This window comes from Leuciscus leuciscus (assembly GCF_965113295.1).
Source record: "Leuciscus leuciscus genome assembly, chromosome: 4".
In the NCBI taxonomy this organism is placed as follows: domain Eukaryota; kingdom Metazoa; phylum Chordata; class Actinopteri; order Cypriniformes; family Leuciscidae; genus Leuciscus; species Leuciscus leuciscus.
In genome coordinates this window covers 34396282-34419672 of record NC_138728.1, presented here as the reverse complement: position 1 = coordinate 34419672, position 23391 = coordinate 34396282, and the positions used below count along the sequence as shown (strand labels likewise).

At 40.5% G+C, this 23391-nt stretch overlaps 1 protein-coding gene and 1 long non-coding RNA gene across 2 annotated transcripts in view; one reads left to right on the top strand and one right to left on the bottom strand.

The window, feature by feature from the left end:
- The first annotated feature begins 509 nt into the window (after positions 1 to 509).
- Positions 510 to 6854, top strand: LOC309497513. The gene is made up of 2 exons (XR_014205589.1): positions 510 to 2804; positions 2981 to 6854. It is a non-coding gene; the product is annotated as an uncharacterized lncRNA (long non-coding RNA).
- LOC309497420 (uncharacterized protein) overlaps positions 5462 to 23391 on the bottom strand; it is a 39464-nt gene continuing 21534 nt past the window's right edge. Inside the window, exon 3 of the mRNA XM_082167703.1 lies at positions 5462 to 11626. Within this exon, the coding sequence (XP_082023829.1) occupies positions 10881 to 11626 (746 nt within the window). The 3' untranslated portion in view covers positions 5462 to 10880. The remainder of the gene's footprint in view (positions 11627 to 23391) is intronic.

Here is a 23391-nt window from a genome sequence, read left to right as displayed (position 1 = left end):
AATACGGCCTTCGAAGGATGCAGCCTTCACATTGGGACACAGCAATTATCTGGGAGATCTCTCCAGGCCAGAGAGTTAAAGGAAGAGGGAAGTGTGAGTTAGGAATACCTGTTAGCTGAGAGCACATGCTCTTTCCATGCTTTCATTTGGAAAACCCTGTTGAGGAACATCTGTGTTCATTATCTCAATGTGAGTTGATTTATTTGTTTCTTTAACATTAACAAAGGTTTATAATGCGAAAGTATTTTACTTGTTGAACCTCATGTTGTATTGTTTATTTTATTTTAATCAGAGGGTTTTGGTATCTGCTTGATATTGAGGGCTTCTCAACTGGTTCAAGTTCTTTGTGTTATTGTCTTCAACGTGGAAGTATATCCGAACTCCTGAACGAAAAGACACCTTTTCCGTGGATTAACCCTTGATTGAACAAATGTGGATGATGTTATTTTAACATCTTAAACATCTACAATGGTGTGATGGACCAAGGACATTTGTGGTAACTCTGGACTTTAATATTGGGTGTGCATTTATGAGATTTTACTTCCAAATGCTCTGCCTCATGTAATTTTGTCAAGACATTTTGTATGATCTAAAAATGTATACTGTACTTAAGGGAAATATAACTGTTGGTAAATGGTGATTGATCCCTCCTCATTTATTTATGTGACCCTTGACTTTAGTGTTACAGTGTGTTGTGTGTATCACACAGAGAGGAGATTTACACACAGCGCGCCGCCAGTACAGATTTAAGTTCTTATTTTTGCGTTTTATCGCGCTTGAATTGTTTATTAGCAATTTAATGAATGATAGCGTGATAAAATACTATAGAGCATCCCAATGGATGAAATAAAAAATCTGATGCTGCATTAATTGCATTAAATATTTTTAACGCGTTTAACTGAAAAAATTAATTGCATGCGTTAACGTGTTCATTTTGACAGCACAAATTTTTGTATTTGTTATATTCCTTTGCTCACTTGGTTCCTCCCTGTCTGCACCTGTGCTCTCGTCATCAGTTGTGTCTGAGGCTGTATGCTGGCTCGTTGGCTTGTAATTCCTGAATTCCTAATTGGCGCGTTTCACCATCAGTGTGCAATGCGCGTGACATGTGCGTTCGTTAATAAATAAACTGCAAGTGTCTTGCGGAAGAATATTGTAGCCGGAGCTACTTCTCTCCGTTAATGTCTATGACGAGTCACGCAGGCACTGGGCAACTCCGCAGCCGAGCCGACCCCGGGATAAAATAGACAGAATATAAACACTTATAATAGGTGTACCGTAGTGATTCAGGTTAAGTCAAAAACATGGTTTGGAAAATGGATTCATGATGTACTCGTTCATTTTGAACATAAGTTACGGACTGCAGCAGCTGCTGATACAACGGCGTTCTGTTGCGCATGCGTGAATTTAACTGAGTAGTACATGACCATGCACTCGCACAAATACGACCACATCAAATTTTAACTCGCACATTCTCAAAAAATGGTCGCAGTCTGGAACCCTGCTCTGGTGAGATTGTAAAGACCACCAATTGGCCCAATGACGGAGTCCAAGGACCTGGGCGAAGGGATAATGCGTATGTCTTAAAAATCTGGTCATAATATAAATTATATTCTATAAAAATAGTATACATTAAAACACATTTTATTTACTGGTCTCGGGGGTTTCTACTGAGTAATTTGTCCAGACTGACTTGTTATCATCTCACTGATCTTTTAGAAGGCATTTGGCCCTGCAGCTCCAGCTGTGCTGGCATGAGCATTGTGTGCACAGCAACAAAAACATTCAATAGACTTCAAGCACTGAGAAACATGGGTCAAATCATTGCTCAATTTAAAGATTTTTGTGACTACAATATATAATTGGACACAATTAACTTGTTTTAGGCTGAGATGTTATCAATTGCATTCTTTTAAGAATCTATTTGAATATGAAAGAAAGGTTGTTCAAACAGGCGTCTAAAGAGGGCACCAAGATTTTTTTTTTGGTTTGTTACTTTTGTCAATCTCTTTTGAGAACTCGAAAAACAAGAGTGCAGCGATTGCAAAATCTGATATAAGATCAAATTAAAAGCTATGTTTTATAAGACTGAGCCTTAAATGGTGTTGTTTAAGCCATATTTTGGGACATCCGTCATTAACCTTTTAGCAGTATTGAAAGATTTTCAAAGAACAGTGATTAATTTGTTGTAATTCATATTTTTCTTTGTCTAAATTCTCTCTTGAGACAAGGACAAACTGTGCATGTCCTCTGAAACTATCAGGCCTGGCTACAAGATAAGTGACACAATAATTGTCATTATATGCATCAGTTTTAAAATTTAGCGTATTTTCCTTATTTCAGTCTCTAGGACTTCTGCATAGTAGCTGTTCTCTAGGACTGAGATCATTTTCTCAGATAATTTCTTTTGAAATATTCTAATTTCATTGCACTCTCATTGCACTCTCGCTCATACAATTTCATTGCACTCTCGCTCGTAGCTCAGCTACTGTTCGGACGCTCTTGCTTACTGCTCCGCGCTTTGCTCTATCGCTTTTATATTTGATCCTATATTTTTATATTTTATCTCCTTTTATCACCTAATTTTAACTTCAGCAAATCAGCACAGTGCTCAAACGACAAAGTTTGGATTATTACAAAAACGCAGAATTATTTTACCCGACCAGCTTACATTCCGGGGAAAGGAAAACACAACTGCCTACATTCATAAGGATAAGAGAGAAAATGCCTCTTCTGGTTCAAGAATCTACTTGCTGCACTAACTCCCACAGACTTTTACAAAGGATTGCAGTTCTTGAAACAAAGTTACTTATGGGACCACCAAACCAGACGGAACACACAACAGAGCTTCGTCATTGACACCCTCAGCATATAGCCGGTGAGTCCCATGAATCTAGTGCTCCTCGACAGGTAGAGAAACAAGCCGATCGACTTACGAATCGATGGCACAAACAGGGAGCGAGACCCAAAGGCACTCAAGACATCAGATTATCACGAGCCTCACATATTGCCGCAGTAGCATCCTCTACCCCAGATACAGCTCTGACAAGGATTGCAAACACTGGTCTCCTGCCACCGCCTATACATCTTGAGAACAGATTTGAAGTACTAATGAATGTAAATGAGGAATCCCCAAACGTGATGAATGTGATCAAACACAGACTGAATCAGCCTGTAGCTAACACTGATGCTAACTGGCGCTCAAGGTCGAGCAGAACAATGACGACTGTTTTATCAAGATGGCCACCACCCAAACAACCTTGGTTCAAGAGTGCTAAAGGACAATATGGAGGGAGAGGGGGATGCAGAGATATATATAACAGAACTGCTTTTGAAATTACGATTGGAATTATTACAGGCTACAGATGTAAAGTCATTGCATAATATTTGTTCCTTAGTGTAAAATGGAAATGCATGGTAATTTTATTTTATAAATATAAGCAAAAAATTATGATGTAACTATGGTGAGTTTTAGAACTAGACAAATCTCTCTGCATCAATAATAAAATGCATTAATAGGCTAATATTAAAACAACAATAGTCCAAGTTGGTTCGGGATTTGAACCCGTGTCATCTAAATGATTGTAACGTAAGTTCTACCACTCGGCCACGGCTTCACTCGTTGCGTAGTGCCAAAACGTTCCAATGTGTGTTCGCTCACACGAGCGAGCCGAGAAGCGCTCTTCATTCGTCTCATTCCTCGATAGAATAGTACAAATAATCAGCTTCATTACACATAATTTACTTTTGTTTGTTATTTTTTGTTATTAAATTTGTTTTTGTGTGTGTGTGTGTTTCATCGCACTGCTCCCCGGGGAATAGACTTGTCGCCCACCGACGTCTAGGCCTACAATATGAAATATAGGTTTTGTTATCGTCTCTATTTTTAATTTGCTATTCTATTTTTCTAGCCTTATAGAAATGTTCTATTCTGTTTACCATAGTTGTAGTATTTCATCCTTACTGTAAATTGACATTAACCCCACTTAAGGCAATTGAAAAAATTTTTTAGCAATTGCTGCTGTTTTGAACAATATCCCTTTGCGCCACCTGGCGGTCATTTCGCGAATGACTTTGAAATGCGACTGGTTTATTTTTGCCGCGGTAGTTTTGCCGCGGTGGTTGGCTCGGCGGTAATAGGCATTCTGGTTGAGTACCATCTGTAGATGGCAAACTCTCTGCTTCTTCCTCTGCAGCCTTTATCCCCATAACTAGCTCCTCTTCTCCAAAGTTGGTCCAGTGTCTTTTGGATGAGGTCTCTCAGCCCATGAATGGTCGATGTCAGGTCAAATTCAAGCACTTTTCAAGCACTTTCCAAGCACTTTCAAGGTCTGTTTTAAAGCTTTTTCCAGCACCTTACACCACCGTAAATTACATACCAATACATAGTCAAAATTATTATTTAGTGTTTTTATCACATTAAAAGAGATAATGCTATAAACAGCCAAAATTGTGTTTCATAATAGCAGAAGGATCAGATATTTAAGCAAATCACAAGTTTTATTTTTCAAAATGTATCACTGTCTAGGTAGACAATGCCTATGAATAATACTTTTCATTATATTAATATCCAAATTTTGCTTCCCAGATAATGTGATTTTCAGGCTGTAAAACTGAAGTATTTTCAAAGGCTGAAAATTATATTAAGACATAGGATTTGAACAGAAATATTTTACAGGCCTTGGTTTTGGGACACTTTCTTGATATGGACAAGGTTTGAACAAAATCTGAGACATTGCAACAACAACAACCTGTAATTCCAATTTAACCCAGAAGACTCTGACAGTGCACAGGCACCTGCCTGATAAATAGCCTATATTAATTGAAAGAAAAAATAATGTATTTTCATTGCCAAGACATATACATTTATCTACTGGAATAGAGCAGTGTAAATACTGCATAAGGCCATCCTCAAGCTTACAGTAGGCTACTTGAATGACACTCCACCTGACACGATTTCTGTTCAGCAATCAACGATTGTTGTTATACACTGGGCTAACGTTTGCAGGTTTTAAGTTGCGGGTAGTTAATGTTACAGTTACTGTGCTGTAACTTTGGCTATGTTCACTGCATATTCAGGACGTTTTGTTGCTGCGTCAACCAAAGCGGAGCGCAGCATTGGCGAGCTCGCTCGCACGCCACGGTGAAAGTTAAAAATATATATAATTTTTTTTTTACAAAACAAAGTGTGGCATTAATTGGTAACAGGGGATCCAAAAATGATATCAAAATATTTTAAACACGTTAATGACTTTTTTTTCTTTCTTTTAAAATTTTTTTTTATACCAATTTCAATATAGACAAAGCAATCAAATTCTACTCTAAACATCTTAAAGATTGGGGATGAATTTACATATTTTTGTTTATGTGTATAAAATTTTGCCAGCAGTATAAATAAATTAACAATGTATTCAAGACCTTTGTTAACATTGTTTTCATAATACACAATAATATCCATTAATGTAAAATAGTATTTAATCTTTATTAAATTAAAGATAAATTCTGCCAATTCCTTCCAGAAACTTTGGACAATTTTGCATTCAAAAAACAAATACGTCAACACCTCTTTCCCACTTTTACAAAAAGAACATAAATCATCAATATCAGAGTATCTTGAAATTAATGATTTAACAGGGTAGATGGTATGCAAAATTTTAAAATGTATTTCTTTAGTTTTATTATTAATACAATATTTAAAGGGGATTAACCAAGCAGTCTTCCAATTAATATCATCAATAATAGTTCTATTTTATAAGTGCTTTTTTATTTAAAATATTGTACAAATATGTTTATTTTTGCATTTTTTATCAATCAATTCAATGCCGTTTAATATTAATTTTGGATTTGTCATTAATGTGGAGTTATATTGAATATGACTTTTTAATAAGATGAATCAGAGTAGGGGAAATAGCTTTAACGACAGAATTAAATTCCTTAAAATGCACAGGGAAACTATGGATTCGCTATGGATAGTTAAAAGATTTCCATAATTATCAAACATATCTATCTATCTATCTATAATCGGATACCGCTACAGTTTAATTCGAAGTTGTTAGTTTGCTCTGCCCATTTCACCACGGACTGTTTTTCTAACCTGGAACAATATCAAGCAGCCAGGCTTCTCTCGGCGTCTCAAACGGACGAAGGGGGCGATTTCAACTAACGTTATATTCCCGCAAGCGGTAAGTAGTGATTTTATTAACGATAATTTACACTGTGTTATCTAGATCCAGCGCGATATTGTTTTTTCCTCGAGAGACATCGTGGCTTGCAAACGAGCGAACGAAGCATGGCAGTTGCTCAGTGTTTGGATGTACAAATGAACACAAAAATATTTGTTTAGCTCCTTCATCCGAGCCTCTGGAGAGCCAGTGGGTTATGTGAATTTCTGATGTGTAATTGTTCAAGTTCAGACAGATAATCTTTCTCTCAAAGTCGTTCAACACTGTTTATGCATCAGTAAATCGCGTTGCAGTGATAAGATCTTCATTCACGCGATCAACAGGCTGTCATCACTGCAACCTTTTATGTGATGGGAATAGATCTAAATACTTAAAAAACTTCTCATGATTCGTTAATCCCGATAGCTGTAATAGTAAAAACGTATAAAAGCTGTAATAGTAAAAGGTTTCCAGATAGCTCGAATGCCAGATTTCATATGCAAGCATGTCAGCCAATCACAGCAGTGGCCGTTTACATTGAAGTCTCACAGCAGACACGCCCCTTCAAACAGAGCGTTCAAATCAGGGGATGAAATCAGGCTAGGAAATATGCCTTTTATTTCTAAATTATAACAACTTTTGATCTAAAAAACATACTAACATTATAAGGGCACCCCAGGAAACATTCTAAAATAATAAAATAATCCATTCTAGGGCACCTTTAAGATCAGGGGTTCCCAAACTTTTTCATTCTAGGACCCACCTAGACAAGTATAATCAATCTCAAGACCCACTTGCACTGGTGCTACCAACTTTCTCAGTTGGTCGCACCAGCATGATTTGGTCGCACATTTTTTTTTTTTTTTTTTTTTTTGCTACATGCCATGGGATTAATCAATGCATGCTGATGGTCTTAATCTGCATTCCCTAGTTTTGCACTGATGTAAAAAGACTGACAGTGACAAGCCTTCATGTTAGCAAAATATTTTAAACTTTTAACTCTTAAAAAAAACTTTTAAAAACATGTATGTTCTTTAATGTTTGATTATAATTTTACCGTCTTCACATAGGGATGGGAAATGATAAGATTTTATCAATAATAATAATGCCACTGACGATTCTGATTATCGATCCGATTCTTTAACGATTCTCTTATCGATTCTTGATAGCACTGTGTGGAAAAATGTAGTCATATGCTTTTCAAAAAAAAAACAAGGGGTTTTATTTATTTTAAAGCTTAAGCTTGAGTAAGCAAACTGTACTTTTTATGTAGCCTAATTTATGTAATAAATAGAACTTTATTGTAAAGTGTTTCTGATTCAGACGTCTCCTGAGTTCACTGTAGGAAAAATCAGTTGTCCATTCATTAAAATGAATCGGTTCAAAGGAGTAATTAGTTCGCGAATTGGACATGTCGTGCGCGTTGTGTGATTATCCCAGCAGTTAGGACATAGACATCCAAGATTTGTGTCAACACAGAAAACATTTCATCACTGGATAGTTTTTTTTTGTTTAATTAAAGTGTTGTTTTATGTCAGCTGAATGTCTGGGACGCTTTTCAGAGAAGATAAGGCAACAACTTATTTAGCACAATTCACACCCAGCGGTAATTGAGGAAGAAAAAAAAAAATCTCCGAATGCTCCACATGAAACTTTGGTCTTCCGACCTTTTACCACCGTGTCGATTTATTTTGATTAATATGTGCGAGGGAGAGAGAGCAAGACAGCGCTTAGTTTGGAGACGGTGAAGTCGTTTTTACACTTTCGCCTGGCTCCGAAGAGAGAGAGAGAGCGCGCGACCGAGTACTCTCTCTGCTCGTTCTTTCAGTTAAACATGCACTGTGAATCTGTCACAAGCGCAGCAGTTCATCTACATTACTCAGCGATCAAATAACACTTTGGCGGCCGCTAAAACTCATAGTCGTTTGGTCATTAATCGGACTGGTTTTGTTTCACTCATCGTAACGTAAATTTAGCTGCAGCTAAGTGCCTTTGTGCGACCCACCTTTTCTCACTGTGTGACCCACAAGTGGGTCGCGACCCACAGTTTGAAAACCACTGCTTAAGATGATTAATATCCCTCTTAAACCAGTTTCTTAAAAATAAGGATTTATTGGCAACCAATATATTGGCATTATTCCAAATAAAGGAAGTGTGAGGAGAGAAATTGTGTGAGTAGCAAATTTTCCAGGCTAAAAGAACTTGCTGGTGGATTTTGGACAATTTAAGAGGGAGTTTAGAAATATTAAAGTCACAAGTTAACAGAAATACTAGACCACCTATTTGGTTAAAGATACTATGTGGGATATGGTTCTAGAGGGAGTTACCATTGATCAAACATCTTTTAAGCCAATTGACCAAAGAAAATTACCTCCCGTCCCCCTTCAGCTTTCTTATTAGTAAGAACCCTTTACTTAAGTCTTTGAGATTTGTTTTTCCAAACAAAAGAGTAAAACAAATTGTTAAAATAAGAGTCTTTACTATACAAAGATAAGGAGGGATAAACAAATCGGGATAAGCCTTCTGCTTTAGATAACAGGACACGACCATAAACTGAGAGATCACGTTGTAACCAACAGTTTAATAAGGGCTTTAGGTTTTTTTACTCTAGAGGAAAAGTTTAAGCTTTGTCTTTCTAGGACGTCCTTTGTTACTATAATTCCTAGGTATTTAACAAAGGATTTCACTGGAATGTCAGCAACAAATGTATCATTTAAACTGTGTAAAGGAAGGATTTCACATTTGGATAAATTTAGAGTTAAACCAGAAGCTTTAGATAAAATATTTATGAAGGAGATAGCATTAGGAATAAATGATACACTCGTTAAAAATAAGGTTGTGTCATCTGCTAATTGGGATTTCTTAATTTCTTTACCAAAAATTGTGAGACCTTAAATTTGTTGATTATTAACAATACCATTGGATAATAATTCAACTACCAACAAAAATAAAAAGGGGGAAATTGGGCAACCTTGACGTACACCACGATTAATGTTAAATCTTTTAAAGGTGGAAGTATTGAGTATTACAGAACTATTTAAATTGTTGTAAAATATTTTAACTGCATTAAAAAATGTATTTCCAAATCCTAAAAGCATCATAGTTTTAAATAAGAATTCGTGTTCAATTGTATCGAACGCTTTATAAAAGTCCAAAAAGAAAATGACTGCACCTTCCTCAACGTTCTCAGCATAATCTAACAGGTCAAGCACAAGTCTAATATTGTTAGTTATGTCAACCCTTTAGAAAGCCTGTTTGAGGTTCACTAATAATTTTATTTAAACCTTCCCATAATCTATTAGCAAACACTAAAGTAATTAATTTATAATTAATTTATAATCAATTGTTAGAAGAAAGATTGGTCTCTAATTTTCTATTAAATGAATAGCTTTTCTCTCGGTCTCACTGTTGAAATAACCATGGCAACGGATAGCGTGTCCTTCCAATATGGCAAAGCCTTCCCGAAATGCAACGCGGAGTGAAACGCGTGACGTCACATTCGCATTCTCTATCAGTATTTTAAGAGATATATTTACAATTCTATCAAACAGAAACAAAGCACACACATTTGCTTGACCAGCAGCACATTGCAAAATAATTTATTTACCCCCAACTGTCTATGCAGAAAACACAATCCTTGCTCCCCTCGTCTCCCCAACCATTTCCTCCTGCATAATCTGTTGTTTTTTTTTCCTCCTTTGCGCTGCAAATCTTCTTGCAGGCTATCATTTTTAATAAGAATTTCAGTGTAGTTACACCTGCTCCCAAAAGGTGTAAACTCAATGCAAATTCCCATTGTTAGCAAATGTTCCCATGTGAAAGAAGTTTCTGTCTATATAAAGAAATGCAACAAGAGGCTCAGGACAATTTGTAGCTCAAATAAGCCCGTGATGCTGAGAGTGGCCAAAACTCTCTAAACGTTCTAATGTCAGTTTCGCATCTTTTCTCTTTTCTCTATTCCAGAGCATTTGATGTTTTGTATTTATTATCTCTGACCTGATTATGAAATTGGCATGATAAATTTACCAGGAAAAATAAAATTGTAAACATTTGATTTATTCTGACTTGCTCTGAAATTATTTTCCCAAGTAGATTAAACGGATTCGTATATTATCGCAAATCTGCGTCAGATTAGTGACGACTAATACTTGGCACTAATTATAGTGTACTTGGTTTTGCAAAGACAGAAAGTGAATGTTCCGTTTAGGACGGCAAAATACTGATTGATCAACCTAAATGTGTTTTACCTCTGTTTTAATTTAATGTTACTACAGATAAGTGTACGTGGGAAACCACGGCATGGCCAATTCAAAGCTATTATAAGAGAAGTAATGTTGGTTAACTTATATCTGTAGTAGTGGCCATACCTGTACTGAAGTAAACGTTACTTTAAAATCAAGTGTATGCAAAAACCATGGGGGCTATACAAAAGTATCTTTGATTGTGTAAGCGTGAATGCGACCATCTCAGGTATATAGCTTATTACCTCTGTTCATCATTATTTGATTTACATAATTCATTAATTTTACCATAAAAGACATGACACTCAGTTGACAGATTTTGCTGGGTTGCACACAAGACAAAACGGATATCTTTTGACAAGATCCAGTGTCCGGGACTGGATTTGATATTCCATCTGTGTGAATTTTCATTTGCCTGTTAAGGCTTCCTTTTAGAGTGAAACTTATTCCACACTGTTGGCAGATGAAAATGCTTCTCTCAAGTGTGAATTCTCATGTGGGCCTTAAGGTTTCCTTTTCGGTTGAAACATATTCCACACTGTAGGCAGGTGTAAGGTTGCTGTCCAGTGTGAATTATCATGTGGGCATTAATGTTTCCTTTTCGGTTGAAACTTTTTCCACACTGAGGGCAGGTGTAAGGCTTCTCTCCAGTGTGAACTCTCATGTGGGCTTTAAGGTTTTCAGGATGATCAAAACTCTTTCCACACTGAGGACATTTGTAAAGCTTCTCTCCAGTGTGAGTTCTAATGTGCCTGTTAAGGCTTCCTTTTAGATTGAAACTTATTCCACACTGTTGGCAGGTGAAAGGCTTCTCTCCAGTGTGAATTCTCATGTGGACATTAAGGTTTCCACGTTCACTGAAACTCTTTCCACACTGAACGCACATGTAAGGCTTCTCTCCAGTGTGAATTCTCATGTGCCTATTAAGGATTCCTTTTTGATTGAAACTCTTTCCACACTGTTGGCAGGTGTAAGGCTTCTCTCCAGAGTGAATTCTCAAGTGGTTTTTAAATCGTCCTTTCTTATTGAAACTCTTTCCACACTGTTGGCAGATGAAACGACTACTAGTTCCTGTCTTTTGAGCCGTTTTTCTTGTGGAAATCTTTTCTGTCTGTGAGCAACTAAAAAAAAATTCTCCAGTAATTAAATCATGATGATTGTTATGTTGATCTTTCCCTTCCATTTCATTCAGTACTTCAGTCTCCTCTTTCAGTGCCATCAGATCTAAGGCAAAGACAGAGGGAAAAAAAAGTTAACTTCAGTTTAATGCCAGAAACAACAGACATCCAAACATTTATACATGTAAAGCATCAAAACCAACTGCAAGTGAGAGAGCACAGTAGAACAAAACAAGAGAACAAAACAAAACAATGATATAAAAATGACCAACATATGTAACACCATTCAATGTTTAAATGTCAGAAAAATATAGAATGTTTAATTATTATTCATTATTTTTAATGTTTAATGTCTAATAATGTTTAATTTAGCAGAAAGTCGACTCCGCCCGTCCAGGCCGCTGCCAAACCAGGAGGCAAGCGCAGGTGCAAACGACCCTGAGACGGACGACCCAGAGGTGGATCGGACTGCTCTTCAGGAGGTGGCGAAGGTGCCACTCCTTCCCCCGGTGGAGGGCCAGGCGGAGAATCTTTTGTTTCTGTCCTGCCAAAAAGAACAGTTTCTGAAACCTCTGGGTCCCAAGAGGGCGCGCTTGGTGGTCGACAACGCTATGCCTCGTCACCCTCAAGCCCCTCTTTCATCGCCAGCGAGCAGCAGGGGCTGTGTCCCGGACGACTGTCGCCTCCGCACACTCACTCTGCCCCTCGACGGAAGCAGGTACGTGTTGCACCGCACACTCAGACCCAAGTTCAGACCGCTGTTCCATCTGAATCAGGTCCCTGCATTCTGCCGTGCTGCCCCACATCTGTGGTGCCGTTGGTCCAGCTTGCATGGTGTCTGGGAGCCTGGCTACCGCTCCCCAGCCCGTCTCGCTGGCTCATCCGTACTATCAGACTTGGCTATGTGATTCAGTTCGCCCGGCACCCCCAGCGTTCAGGGGCATTCTCTTCACCCGTGTTCTGGCGGACAATGCCCCTGTGCTCAGGGCGGAGATTGCAGTCATACTGGCGAAGGACGCGATCGAGCCACTCCCTGCAGTCGATATGAAGACCGGCTTCTATTGTACCCTAGAAAGACGGTGGGTTACGACCAATCTTGGATCTGCGCGTCCTGAACCGCTCCCTTCACAGGCTGCCGTTCAAGAAACTTTCAAATGCATCTGCCCCCAAAATTGGTTAGCAGCGATCGACCTGAAGGACGCGTACTTTCATGTCTCGATTCTCCCTCGACACAGACCGTTTCTTCGCTTTGCATTCGAGGGACAGGCATATCAGTACAAAGTCTTACCCTTCGGGCGGACCCTGTCGCCCTATGTCTTCACGAAAGTCGCGGAGGCGGCCGTTGCTCCCATGTGTGAGCGTGGTGTTCGTATTCTCAATTACCTCGACGACTGGCTTATCCTCGCCCAGTCGAGAGAGCAGTTGTGTGAACACAGGGACATGGTGCTCAGTCAGCTCAGCCACCTAGGGCTTCGGGTCAACTGGGAAAAAGCTGTGGATGGGGCCTCAACTGCCTCGAGTTGTTAGCAGTACATCTTGCACTCAGCCGCTTCAGTTTTGGTCCGTACGGAGAGCACTGCGACCGTTACGTACATTAGCCACCAAGGTGGTCTACACTCCCGCCGCATGTCACAACTCGCCCGCCATCTCCTCTTCTGGAGTCAAAAGCATCTGAGATCGCTTTGTGCCGTTTACATTCCGGGCCTGCTCAACCGTGCAGCCGACGAGCTCTCACGGCAGCAGGTGCTACCGGGAGAATGGCGACTCCATCCCAGGTGGTCAAGCTGATTTTCAGGAGCTTCGGGACCGCACAGGTAGATCTGTTTGCCACCCAGGACAAATCTCACTGCCAGTTGTTCTATTCCCTGACTGAAGGGACCCTCGGCATGGATGCTCTGGCACACAGTTGGCCCCGGGGCCTACGCAAGTATGTTTCCCCCAGAGAGCCTTCTTGAACAGACCTTGTGCAAAGTCAAGGAGGACGAGGAGCAGGTCTTGCTAGTTGCGTCGTAATGGCCCAACCGGACCTGGTTCCCGGAACTAGTGCTCCTCGCGACAGCCCCTCCCTGGCCCATTTCTCTGAGAGAGAGGACCTGCTCTCTCAGAGACGGGGCACCCTATGGCACCCGCACCCAGACCTGAGGAAACTCCATGTCTGGTCCCTGGACGGGACGCGGAGGTTCTAGGTGACCTACCCCAAGTGGTAGTTGACACCATCACTTCCGCTAGAGCCCCCTCTACTAGCGCCTCTCTGGTTCTTTCAGCACTTCAGAGACCACCCTTAGAGCCTTTGCAGTCAGCGGAGTTAAAAATTCTGTCCTGTAAAACTGTACTCCTGGTTGCATTGGCCTATATCAAGAGGGTAGGGGACCTGCATGCATTTTCGGTCAACGAATCATGCCTAGAATTCGGCCCGGCTAACTCTCACGTGATCCTGAAACCCCGGCCCGGATACGTGCCCAAGGTTCTTACCACTCCCTCCCGGGACCAGGTAGTGAACCTGCAAGCGCTGCCTTCGGAGGAGGCAGACCCAGCCCTGGCTTTTCTCTGTCCCGTTCGTGCTCTGCGTCTGTACGTGGACAGAATGCAAAGCCTCAGGACCTCAGATCAGCTCTTCGTCTGTTACGAAGGCCAGCAGAAGGGAAAGGCCGTCTTCAAGCAGAGGATGGCCCACTGGATAGTGGATGCCATCGCCTTGGGCTCCTATGCTACGTGTAACTTGTACTAGGCTGGGTTCCATATGTGGTGATCCCTGCGGCGATCCCATATGCGTATTCTTCCACGATCAGCTCCCTGCGGTGAGTCTGTGTCTTTCCCTTGGCAGAGTCCGCTCTGCCATCACTGTCCGGTGTGGTCTCCGCCTTCTCAGGCTGGAGCCACCCCAGTGATATTCCATATGTTGCACTGCCCCTAACTGGCTAGTCCATATCTGTATTCTCCTACTTCGGGCAGGATGTGGCTTCCGCAGCGTCCCTCTCCCCTGGAAAGGCTCCCTTTCCTAGTGTTATCACAGCAGTTGAACTCCCTCTATGCAGGCCTTCCGCCCCAGCCAGTTGGAGGTCTTGAGAGTCTTGCGTAGGGAGCTGGATGTGACAGCAACCATGGTGTTTTCCAAGGGATCCCAATTACGTCGTCACTTCGACGTTACGTCAAACGTGAGCAACTGAAAGGGAACTAATTAGTACTCTGTAACTAATGTAACCCTCGTTCCCCGAAGGAGGGAACGGGAGATGCAACGTCCCGTCGCCACTGTTGCTGACTATCGATGTACGGCCGTCTCTAACTCGGCTTCTCAGCGAAAAACGATATATGCGTGCGCCCGCTACCTGTTTATACCCGCGGGGCGGGGCGCGTGACGCGATTCATGCACGCCAACGTTCATTGGCTCGTTCTGTAGACACTCGAAGTTGATAGGGCTCCCTGAAGTGATCCCAATTACGTCATCACGCCGACGTTACGTCTTCCATTCCCTCCTTCAGGGAACGAGGGTTACATTAGTAACCGAGACGTTTCCTTCACTTCATATAGTTGTGCTTTATCATGGTTTGTGTGGCTGTGCTGCAGTGCTGGGGTTTGCCCTTATACATCATACTCCAGGATTCCCCCAGTTGCGGAGCATTCTACTATGCTTAATGTGAAAAGCATGTATCGTGGCTTCATGGAATAATAAAAAGATCAAACTCAGTCAGTATATAAATTATACAGTTGATGAAGATACATACTACATACAGGCTCGCAGATGAGCCCAGAATATGAACACGTGCAAAGATTGACGTTAAGTGTATTCCCATAAAGAAAACCCCTAAAGTGGTATGAGGTCGACACCAGCACTGCAGCACTAGCCTGGATGCCAGCCGAACTTAGCCCCGCCCACAACATTTGAGGTCGGGATGTTCGGTCTGGACTTGATTCGTTGTGGAGCAACTATGCTCGAACCAGAGCTGTTTGGACCAATCAAATTGTCAGGGCGGGCTTTATAAGATGATGGACAGATGATCAACAGTAACGTAATCATCCACATCCCCAAAGAGCGCTTGGGTTGAATTCTTTACAACAAAGATGACTGCCACTGGAGAATTGAGATGTGTAGATTCTGTCATCGCATCTGTTATAGAAGATATCGACAGCGCATTCATTTTAAAAGAGGAACAGAGAACCGCAATCAAGGCACTTGTCGATCGGAAAGATGAATGAAGAACATACGTCACTAACACCGTTGCTCTGATTGGTTGTAGGTCTATGAGTGCAGAGGCATTTTCTTTCCTGGTTAGATTGAAACATGCCCAATAATCAAGTCAAGTCAAGTATATTTGTATAGCGCTTTTCACAATACAGATTGTATCAAAGCAGCTTCACAGTATTAAATTAAAATAATACAACAAAGTTTGTTTCAAGAGGAATTTATTGATTGATAAAATTAAATTAAATATCCCCAAAATATCCCCAACTGAGCAAGCCAAAGGCAACAGTGGCAAGGAACCGAAAAACTCCATCAAGTGACCTAATGGTGTCCTAAAACTCCATCAGGTGACCTAATGGATTGTAGGAGGCCGGATTGTAGTTTGAACTGTAAGATTATATGAATGCCTGGTTGAAGAGATGCGACTTTAATCTAGTTTTAAACTGGGAGAGCGAGTCTGAGCAACGAACAGTTTCAGGAAGACTATTCCAGAGTTTTGGAGCCAAATGTGAAAATGCTCTCCCTCCTTTGGTGGTTCTGGATATCCTAGGTATGACCAAAAGCCTTGAATTTAGTGATCTTAAAGAGCGCCATGGATTATAGGGCGATAGAAGATCCGTTAAATAGACTGGAGCTAAGCCGTTTAGGGCTTTATAAGTCAGTAGCAATACCTTGTAATTAATACGGAACTTTATAGGTAACCAATGCAGTGATGATAAAATCGGTGTTATATGATCATATTTTCTTGATCTCGTAAGAACTCTAGCGGCGGCATTTTGGACTAACTGTAGCTTGTTTATTGAGGATGCAGGACAACCAGCTAATAAAGAATTACAGTAATCTAGTCTCGAGGTCATGAATGCATGAACTAACTTTTCTGCATCAGAAACTGATAGCATATTACGTAGCTTAGCAATGTTTCTAAGGTGGAAAAAGGCTGTTTTTGTAACATATGAAATATGATTTTCAAAAGACAGGTTGCAATCGAGTATAACACCCAGGTCTTTTACTGTAGAGGATAAAGTAACAGGACATCCTATGATGTTAAAGTTATATTGTGCGAGGTTTTGTGGGCGTTTTTTTGAACCGATAAGTATTACCTCTGTCTTGTCTGGATTTAATAAAAGAAAATTACGCGTCATCCAATCTTTTATATCTTTAACGGAAAATTTAGCGTTTTCATCCGGCCGTGATGAAATATATATTTGAGTGTCATCAGCATAACAATGGAAACTAATTCCATGTTTCCTTATAATATTTCCAAGTGGCATCATATATATTGAGAATAACAGAGGGCCTAACACAGATCCCTGCGGCACTCCATAGTTTACTGGAGTTATGATCGATTTTTCTCCATTTAAATAGACAAAATGGTAGCGGTCAGATAGGTATGATTTGAACCAGCTTAATGCTTGTCCTTCAACACCAGTATAATTTTGTAGTCGATCTAAGAGTAATGTATGATCTATAGTATCGAACGCAGCACTAAGATCAAGTAAAACTAGTATTGAGATACAGCCTTGGTCAGAAGCTAAAAGTAAATCATTTGTGATTTTAACGAGCACAGTTTCAGTGCTATGATGCGGTCTGAATCCAGACTGAAACTTTTCATAGATATCATTTTGTTGCAAGAAAGAGCCCAGTTGAGCGGACACCACTTTTTCTAATATTTTAGACATAAATGGAAGATTTGAAATGGGTCTATAATTTGCTAGATTATTATGATCTAATTGTGGTTTCTTAATGAGAGGTTTTATAACTGCCAGTTTAAATGTTCTTGGAACATGACCTAAAGATAAAGACGAGTTAATAATATTGAGGAGAGGCTCTTCCACTACAGGTAACACTTCTTTCAGTAGTTTAGTTGGTATAGGATCTAATAAACATGTTGTTGTTTTAGATGAAGTGATAAGTTTATTTAACTCTTTTTGTTCTATAGTTGTAAAGCACTGTAATTGTTCTTGCGGGGTGATAATTGAAGCTGAATTATAAGGCGCAATTGAAGATTGAACGTTTACAATTGTGGTTCTGATGCTTTCTATTTTCTCAGTGAAGAAGTTCATGAAATCATTACTACTGAACTGTAACGGGATATTTTGTTCGGGTGACGTCTGTTTATTTGTTAGTCTAGCCACGGTATTAAATAAATAACCTTGGATTGTTTTGGTTGTTTTCTATTAGTTTGCGGAGGTGCTCAGCCCTGGCCGCTTTTAGGGCCTTTTTATAACGTGACATACTGTCTTTCCACGTGATTCTAAAGACCTCTAAATTAGTTTGTTTCCATTTACGCTCTAAAATACGGGTTTCTCTCTTTAAAACATGCGTAGTATTGTTATACCATGGTGCTTTAATTTTCTCTCTGACCTTTTTTAATTTAATAGGTGCAACCACATCCAATGTTCTAGAGAGAATGGTGCTCATAGTGCTAGTTAGTTCTTCTAGTTCATCTGTTTGTTTGGGTTCAGGCAGCAGCTGAGACAGATTAGATAAGCAATTTGAGAAATTATCTATGGTGGATGGGAGGATTGTTCTTCCTGGTTGATAACGCGGCGCCGCATGACATATTACAGCACTACGTAATATGCAAGTTACCATGTAGTGATCAGTGACATCATCACTTTGTGGAATGATATCTATATCGGTTGGATCGGTTCCATGTGATATAATTAAATCGAGTGTATGATTAAGACAATGAGTTGGTCCGGTGACGTTTTGCTTGACCCCAAATGAATTTAATAAATCTGTAAACGCAGCCCCTAACGCATCATTTGGATTATCTACGTGTATGTTAAAATCTCCAACAATTAATGCTTTATCGACATTGACTAATAGGTCTGAGAGAAAATCTGCAAACTCTTTTAGGAAATCAGCGTAAGGGATGTTTTTCTAACATCTAAGAGCGTAACATTTAGTACAAGTACTTCAAATGAAATAAACTTATAACCCGTTTTCTGATTAACATTGAGAATATCTCTATAGATGGTTGCAACACCGCCACCACGACCAATCAGACGGGGCTCATGCTTATAACAGTATCCAGATGGAGTAGACTCATTTAGACCGAAATAATAATTTGGTTTAAGCCAGGTTTCAGTAAGGCAAAGTACATCGAAGCTATTATCTGTGACTAGATCACTCACACCTAAGGCAGTTATTGTAAATGAAATAATGTTTAGAAGACCTAGCTTTAGAAATAGTTTTTGTTTACAAATAGCAACATTTTCTGTTTTAATAAAATTAGATTTTTCCTAGATCCTGCAGTAGATTTATTATTTGATCTCACTAAACGAGGAATAGACACGGTTTCTATGCAATGTTCTACACTAGTATTTATATCAGTTAAATTGGTGCAGCAGACACAATGATTTGGACTTTTGGTTACTAGTCAAAGGGTATTTAACATTTTGGAGATGTTATCCGACAGAAGATCCGCTCCGAATCTGCTTGGGTGTAAGTCATCAGCACGGAAAAGCCTAGGACGCTCCCAAAACAGATTCCAATTATTTACAAAGAGCAGTTTCTGCTCATTGCACCATGACATTAACCATTCATTTAGCGCAAATAATCTGCTGAACTTTTCATGCCCTAGTCGGTACGTGGGAAGCGGTCCTGACACAATGATCGTTGTTTCAGGCGATGTGCTGCGTACCGTATCGATCAGATTCCTGAAGTCTTTCTTCAGAATCTCCGTCTGGCGCAGCCTGATATCGTTCACTCCCGCGTGCAGGACCACAGTTCCGACGCGCTCGTCACCGTTCAGGATCTCGGGAACGCGAGCAGCGATTTCAGAAACACGAGCACCAGGAAAGCAGTGACTGTGCACCTTACTTTTACCTAACGTAGCGTGTATGTGCCAAACGATGCAATCGCCGATGATCACAGCATCGCGTTCTGTTTCGCGAAGAGGGGAGAAGCGGTTTTGTGTGGATAACTCGAAAACCGGGAGGGTCGGAGAGTCTTGGTCTAAACCTGACTCGCGTCTTCCGCTGCGGAACCACCCAGGCTTCGTGGTGGCGTGTTGGAGCCGGAGTGAACGAGACCATGGCTGATCGCGACCGATGCTGAGGAACGCATGGAGTAGACGCGGTCGGAGTCAGCGGGTTAGTAACGTTAAACACTGATTTGTGTGCATCGGCGCATGATGTTTCAAGAGCTAAACACCGGTCTCTCAGCTCGGCCTGTATCAATAAAAGGTCATGGATCTGTTTCTCAACAGCTTCCAGCTCAGACTGCAGTGCGTGCAGCTCAAATGTGTCCTCACCTGCACCAAAAGGTAGACTACTTACATCTGATATATTCGCCATTTTAACAGATGGACAGTGAGTTAGCAACGAAGCTACCAGTGATGCTATCAATATTAATACTAATTTATGACTGAAGTCTTGGATATAATCCGTTTTTTTTTTTAGTGGTAGGGGTGTAGAGTAGACGCACGATAGACGAAAAAATGTTTGTTTGTAAGTGAGTGTGGAGAAGACGCGTTCAGCCGTGATCCACGGACGTAACCTTTAAGAGTATCCGGCGTTGGATCACTAATAGGCTTGAGACGCGTCTGCTCAACAGTCTAACTAACGCGTTGTAACTATGAGGTTTGAGCAGTAGTGCTTCTCAGTGAGGAAAAGTAGAAAATGTTCGTTGTAAGTGAGTTTAAAGAGAAAAATCAAGAATTATAAATCAAATCGATAGAGCTCCAAAAATAACAACGCGTTCAGACGCGACGCATTATTTACCTGTAATCACAGCCCAATGGAGCAGTATCCGACTCATATTCTGACTAGAATCTGAGTTTTTTTTTTTATAGTGCTTTAATTTACCAGTGTTCATCCACGCTTAAGCTTCAGCTCAAAAAAAGCAATGCCTGACATTGACTGTTATTGGATTATTTTAAACAATTCTTTTCCTAACTTTTTCCCCGCCAGCTGTCAGACAGCACCAAATTTTTTTTATCATTTTCTAATGGACCCCAAAATATTTTGTTGCATGAATATCTGAACATACAATATATCAAAATAAAGAATAAAGCCTCTAATTTAAAATCAATCATTTATATATATATATATATATATATAAAAATTCTTTATTTAACCAGATAAAACTTTCTGAGATTAAAACATATCTTTTACAGAAGATGAGCAGCACAACATTATAAAAAAAAAATACAAAAATAAAAGAAGAAAGAAAATCACCTTTACATTAAAATATATCATCAAAACAATTAAAAACATTTACAATTTGTTTCTTCCTTTAACAGCTCACTAAGCAAAGATCTAAAAATATACATTGACACCAGGGTCTGCAAAAAAAAAGAAGACACGAGTGGAACTGAGAGGGTATACAAATCCTCTTAGCACAAAGAATAAACTCCAACAGGTTTGTGTTGGGTAAAAGAGCAAAGATATGGAGGCAATAGATTCAAAATTGATTTATAAATAAACAGGTACCAATGTTAAATCTGCGTATTGATAATGACGACCAACCCAACTCGGTTGTACAGATCACAGTGATGAGTATTGTATTTACAATTTAGTATAAACTAGGGCTGCACGATTTGGGGAAAATGTCATATTGCCATAATTGAGGTCAATATTGCGATTGCAATTGCGATATAATAAACAAATGGTTTCATGAGTCAACTTACTTGGTTCTCAAGGAAATTAAATGCACACACAGATTAGTGATAATCTGCCTAAAGAAAAAAGGTCTTTAGTCTCTATGCCCAGCAATGGTCTCTGGATGCCAGCCAATCAGCGGTTAGTGTAATCGAGCGTTTGTCGAGCGTTTTCAGCTTTGGGCCAATCAGCAGCTCGGATAATCGAGCATTTGTCGAGCGTTTGACTTAGCAACCAACATAGCAACCATTAACAAACTGGACCTGACACCTATGCCTGTCACACGTGTGTTTTCACCGAGTGAGTAAAACAAAAATAAATAGAATATTACGAATGTACTGATGTAACATTGTCTTCCCAGAGTACTTTTACAATGTACTGACATGGAATTTGTCGATGTATTATTACGTCTTGCCGTCAATCGCTGGTTTTGATATTTAAAAGATAGTTAATTAGCTGGTTATGCTAATTATCAAGTAACTAGCATTATCGAATAATTTGTGAACGTCAACGTCAGGCGTCCTGTTTACACATTTAAACCATATTTACACTTCGAATTTCGACTCAGACCCTGTAGATGTAGTTACTACAGTTTGAAGGAAGATAACCAGGTAGTCTGATCAAAGATTAAATACATTTTGAGAGATCGCTAGCATGTAATGTAATGTAATGCATTGCATTGGAAATTAATGGGACTGTAGCTAGGATGCTACAGTTTAATTACAACATGTGACGATCTCTGAAAACAAAATTAAATTATGAAAAGACCATACAGTTAGTATCTTTAGACCCTTAAGATTATAATCACCACGTGAAATCAAAATATAAAGTTTAAGTGTATGTTTTATGCATTAACAATAAGCCTGTTTGTTTAATGGCTGCCAATGCATAGGGGGCTAACCCTGGGGTCATTATTTACCTGTTGTGTCACGTTATGTTAATTTGTTAATGTTAATATTTCAATAGTGAATGTGTAGTACTAGTATATCATTAATCTTATGTGTGATATTCCTGTTAATATGGCAATTAACATGTAGTTTAACCTGTAATGCTCGCTTAATGCAGTGCTCGTTTAATGCTGTGCTGTGTCATTTCTTGTCATTGTAGAGATGGTTTTTGCAAACTTTAAAATGACGGCCTCACAGCAGCTTCTCCTGTGGCCTTCATCGCCGCTGCTACGAGGGCCAAGAAGCCGGAGGAGGTGGAGCCCACGTCGTCTCCAAGGGCGGTGACCCTGGTAACCACATGCTGGTGCTGGGCTGCCACAGCATCCAGTTTGGTAAGTACCAGGGTCAAAAGTTCCGTTGGCTCCTGGAGAACAACGTGGGCTACACCACGCAGTTGGTTGCCAGCCACCAGCGGGAGCGGGAGAAAAGTGCTTCCGACAGCCCCCTTATGGCCAACAAGGACGCACTCGCCCCCTAACTCGTGCGCCCACCCTGCTTTTGCGGAGCAGCTGAGGTACCACCGGGTGCATGAGGAGGCCCGGGCTGTGAGGGCGAGGCGCTTGTTGGCTTTGGGGACTACAAGGAGGCCACCCTGAAGGACCTGTACAACTCCAAGGAGAAGAAGCACCAGACGTAAGTCCTGTTGTGGTGAAGGGCAGTGGACTGTTGACAGGGGGCAGTGGACTGTTGACAGGGTGCTGTGACTTGTTAATATGCGTGTTAATCTTTGATCATTGTCTTGCAGCTTTGTCAAGTGGCTACGGCGAAAGACACCGCAGCCTGGGACCTCGATGGACGCCGCCAGGAAGTACATCCTGGACCGAGACAAGGAGCGGTCGTCAGAGGCGGCTGCTACCCCCCCACCTCCCACCAGCAGCAGCACCCCTACCACCACCAGCAGTGGCCCCAGCAAGGCCGCTGTTTCCACTGCACTGCCGCCACGCAAGCCGATCGCTCCCATGTTCTCGGCCCAACTGGGAAGGCGTCCAATGGCCCCAGGTGAGCTGCAGTTCCAGGTAGATCTCTTTCTTTCTCTTTAACACAACAGAGGTTCAGTGTACAGGATTAACTAACCATTTATTTACTGGTCGCTACAGCTGATGCTTGAAGGACAAAGGTAGGTTTGGCAGGTAAT